Source organism: Puntigrus tetrazona, chromosome 13, assembly GCF_018831695.1.
Source record: "Puntigrus tetrazona isolate hp1 chromosome 13, ASM1883169v1, whole genome shotgun sequence".
NCBI lineage: Eukaryota > Metazoa > Chordata > Actinopteri > Cypriniformes > Cyprinidae > Puntigrus > Puntigrus tetrazona.
This window is the reverse complement of record NC_056711.1, coordinates 14,079,558-14,083,482: the sequence shown is the minus strand read 5'-3', so window position 1 is coordinate 14,083,482 and position 3,925 is coordinate 14,079,558. Positions and strand designations below refer to the sequence as shown.

At 34.3% G+C, this 3,925-nt stretch overlaps 1 protein-coding gene across 1 annotated transcript; it reads left to right on the top strand.

Annotated features, from left to right (window-relative positions):
* The first annotated feature begins 692 nt into the window (after window positions 1-692).
* LOC122356235 (cytochrome c oxidase assembly protein COX16 homolog, mitochondrial) lies at window positions 693-3,679 on the top strand. The gene is made up of 4 exons (XM_043254765.1): window positions 693-895; window positions 1,402-1,479; window positions 1,635-1,703; window positions 2,835-3,679. Exons 1-4 carry the CDS (start codon window positions 818-820, stop codon window positions 2,946-2,948), a joined length of 339 nt encoding a protein of 112 aa, XP_043110700.1. The 5' UTR covers window positions 693-817; the 3' UTR covers window positions 2,949-3,679.
* The last annotated feature ends 246 nt before the right edge of the window (window positions 3,680-3,925 follow it).

The following is a 3,925-nucleotide window of genomic DNA, read 5'->3' as shown; positions in this document are numbered from 1 at the left end:
AAAAATGATGAAAATTTAAATAAAGAAACTATCACAGTTGTATGTTTGTGTCTTTTTAATTGCTTGGATGAAAATGTTTTATATTAATATAATGATTTATTTTAACCTAAAAAAAGGGATTAGAATATTAATTTCATAACTAATTTGAACATTAATTTATTTACTCCACTTATCACAATTTAAATAAAAGTTTGTATATTGTGGACAGGAAAGTGGGTGTAATATAGTGCAATTTTTTTTATATTACACTTTTTTTCTTAGCTTTTTATAAAGTACATTGATTACAGATATTGACGAGTCATTTTGGCTTTGTGTATTCTTTGACCTGTAACATATTAACAAACACCATAAAAATGTATTTACTTTCCTAAGCACCTATATAACTTAGATTCTGACAGCATTTTCAGTTTGATATGTACTCAAAGGAAAAGTGCATTATGTAGAGATTTAGAGCCTACACAAGCATATAGATGTTCTCAAAGTTGTGGCCACAAAACTAGTTTTGATTTCTTGAGTTTTATTTGATTTTTTCTGGTAAAATATAAAGGTCCCAAATGTATTTAGAAAATACATTTCCATGACAGAACTAATAGAAAGTTTTAATATACGTTTAAATATAAAGTTACGATATATATTGTATATACCTCATGTTTCAAAGTGGAACCAATTACTACCTGTCTTAGTTATACACGGACGCAATACCAGGTTGTACGAAGTCGTGGAGGGGATTGTGGGTTTACATGGCGGCGCCCGTTTGAGTCATGTTGAATAATGTCCTACCGACCTTATTCTCACTAATATGAAATAGTAGAATGACATGCATACACGAAACATGTGGAATCTAGTTCGCAAACTCCAAAGTAACAGGACATTGAAATATGGGATCCCGATGCTGGTGAGCGCTTTAATATCTGTTTGTATTCTGGATGAGCTGTCAGTCATTACCGTCCAGGCTTTCTAGTGTTGTTTTAAATGTGTAACACAAGCCTTAGGAATAACTAAACTGAAATCATGGTTTAAATAAAAGTAATATCTGTTGCAATTTACTGTACTAATAAATCTGTACTAATTTTAACTGTTATTTTGTGTGAGAGTGATACAATGTTCAATATTACTAATATTTAATAAAGTTTTTGTACCTTTATGTTATGTTTTATGAATGTATTGCTTAGTGCTTGTTAACGGAGTAATATTAAAACATTATGTAACACAACTTCAAGTAATTGATGCCTAAAACAATAAAGAAATAAATACAGTTGATAAGGTACAGATGAGAATATATTCTCAGATATTGCTGTTGTTTTTTTGTAGTTTTTTTTTCCGTTTGTCAACTTCTTTACCAATATTAATAATTTTAGAGCTCATATTTTATTTCTGCTCGTATTTAATGTCTATCTGAAGCTGCTGGTTGTCGGAGGGTCGTTTGGATTGAGAGAGTTCACTCAGATTAGATATGATGCACAGCGGATAAAAAAGAAGGTATGTAAAGCTTCATCGACTGAAATATAACGTCGTATAATTGTTTCACGTACAGGCCAAGTGACACTGACAGAACTGATTTATGCTCTTTATGAAACATTATTATAGTTTCCTTATCATTTTTCTATATGTTTTCTTTTGCATGTTTGTTTTAGCTGGACCCTGCTCTGGAAGCCCGGGTGAACACTAAAAACCAGTCGACCATCCTTCACGATGAGTATGAGGTAAGGAGATGAATGGATGGGCAATCTGCTAATGTTTTATAGTGCTATAATGTTTTATAGAGCCATCTGCTGTTTTGCTGCGGACTGGAAGTTACGTTTACTTGCTGGTGAGGTTGTGGTAGACTAATGGTTAAAGCATCTGGCTTGTTAAATCCAATCGGTGCAGGTTTGAACCTGACACGGTGACTCAGGAACTGTAATCGCAATTCTGTCATGCAGTTTGTCGAGCAGGACACGTAACACTAGGTTTCTCCAGGGAGACTGACTGACCCGGCAATTAAGTTGCTGTAAGTTATTTTAGACGGAAAGTGTCTAGTTAGCTGTTTAGCCTCGACTTGGTGCACATTTCGGGCTGTGGTTGGTCGAGGCTGTCATTATACTGCGATGGCGATTCTCCTTGACTTTAAAAAAACTTTATTTTTAGCCTCGCAGGCGTTATAAGAAGTTACAATGCCATTAAATCTGACCTTCTGCTGCAAAATAGTAGAAGTGCGCCCTCAAGTGGAGCTTTGGAAAATGTATTCTCTCACGGCTATTCGTTAGATGAGAAATATTAACTCGAGTCATGTGTCATCCTAATTATTTTATTTTAGATCTTACATTGACCCACCATGAATCATAAAATAAACAAACACCCCGCTGTAGCTGACTCATTTTTGGTAGCTAGTGTATTTAGTTTAGTGTTCTGTTTGGGGTCATGAAGATTTAATTCGGCGAGGTTGATCAATTCACAGGAATTTTTAAACATATTCCGATGGAAAATATTATAATATAAGTAGAAGCTGTTTAATTGGCTATAAATTTCTTTGTAGCTTTGGAGACATAATAATTGTTACAGAATTTCTGCTTCTTTATTTGATTTTGACTTTGGGGAAAAAAAAATAGCAGTGCTGGGCAACGATTCATGCCAGCAAGTTTTTGTGTACATAATACATGTGTGTGTATTGTGTAAATGCATACATGTTTGTATATAATTATATACATGTAAATATTTTTTAAATATTAACGGCGTACCTGTGTATTTATATACACATAATAAAAACACAAAAAAGGACACGCACATATATATTATGTACACAAAAAAGCATTAAGAAGGTCATTTAATATAGCGTAATCTTTTTGTTCCTACAGAAATTAAAGGATTTGGACTTGGATGGATGGAAGAACATTCGTGGCCCACGTCCCTGGGAGGATTCGAAGGAGCACCAGGAGCAGCAGAGAGCTCAGCTCAGTAAAAACACATAGAACTCTAAAATCTTAAACTCCCCCTGCTGGCCCACACATGAAAGACACCCTTAAAAACAGTGCAGTGGACCATAAATTGGCATGATCATCATATTATATCTAGATCGGGAACTACCAGTTTTGACTGTACTGTGTCGTCCTTTTTGGAAATATATGTCCTTTTGCACTTGTGTGACTGGGTATGCGTGTATCTGCCCACTTTGGTGCTCATTTATTTTTATGGCATCAGGAAGGTTGTAACCATTTTTCCGTGTCAGTTCACATTGACAGTAATGCAAAACTCAAGCTCCAGTACTGCATCTGAGTGAAAAAAAACAATTGTTCTTTCAGTGGTGCGAACAGAATCAATGGTGCCTGTGCACATGGTGGGTGAATGGTACAGTCTAAATGAGTGACCTTCTGCACACCTGTGCTGGATCAGCCTACTGCTCACTGTACATCTAATTCCAGGCAGAATATGGTCATCAGCAGTTTGGACATTTGTCTTTTCTGAAACAACCGCTTTCTTGATGAGTTTATTTAGGCTGTTGATGTCTAGCAGTGTCTCTCTGGGTTCCTGAGTGAGTGAAAAGCTAACATTTTAATTAAAAATATAAGACAAAATTAATCAAAACAATCTGAAACTGTCATTATAGCTTGAAATCAATAGAATAGATTCTTTGTGTTAATATTAATAATATTAATTGTATTGCTTTTCAGGACAATGGTATAATACAAAACTATAACAACAACTAATAATGTTTTTTATGTCTTAATTTTTGCAATTAGATTTTAAAACAATTACTTGCATGCCATGTGCACCATTACCCAACATCAGAGAGCTATGAACATGAGAGTGTCTCTAGTGTTACCTCTTGATGTTTCTAGTTTCTTTTCACAATTTGCAAGAAAAGTCGTCCAAGTGACACTTTTAATTTTTACAGTATTTGTTCATATTCATATCTATTACTTTAGAGATTAAAGAGATATTTTACACT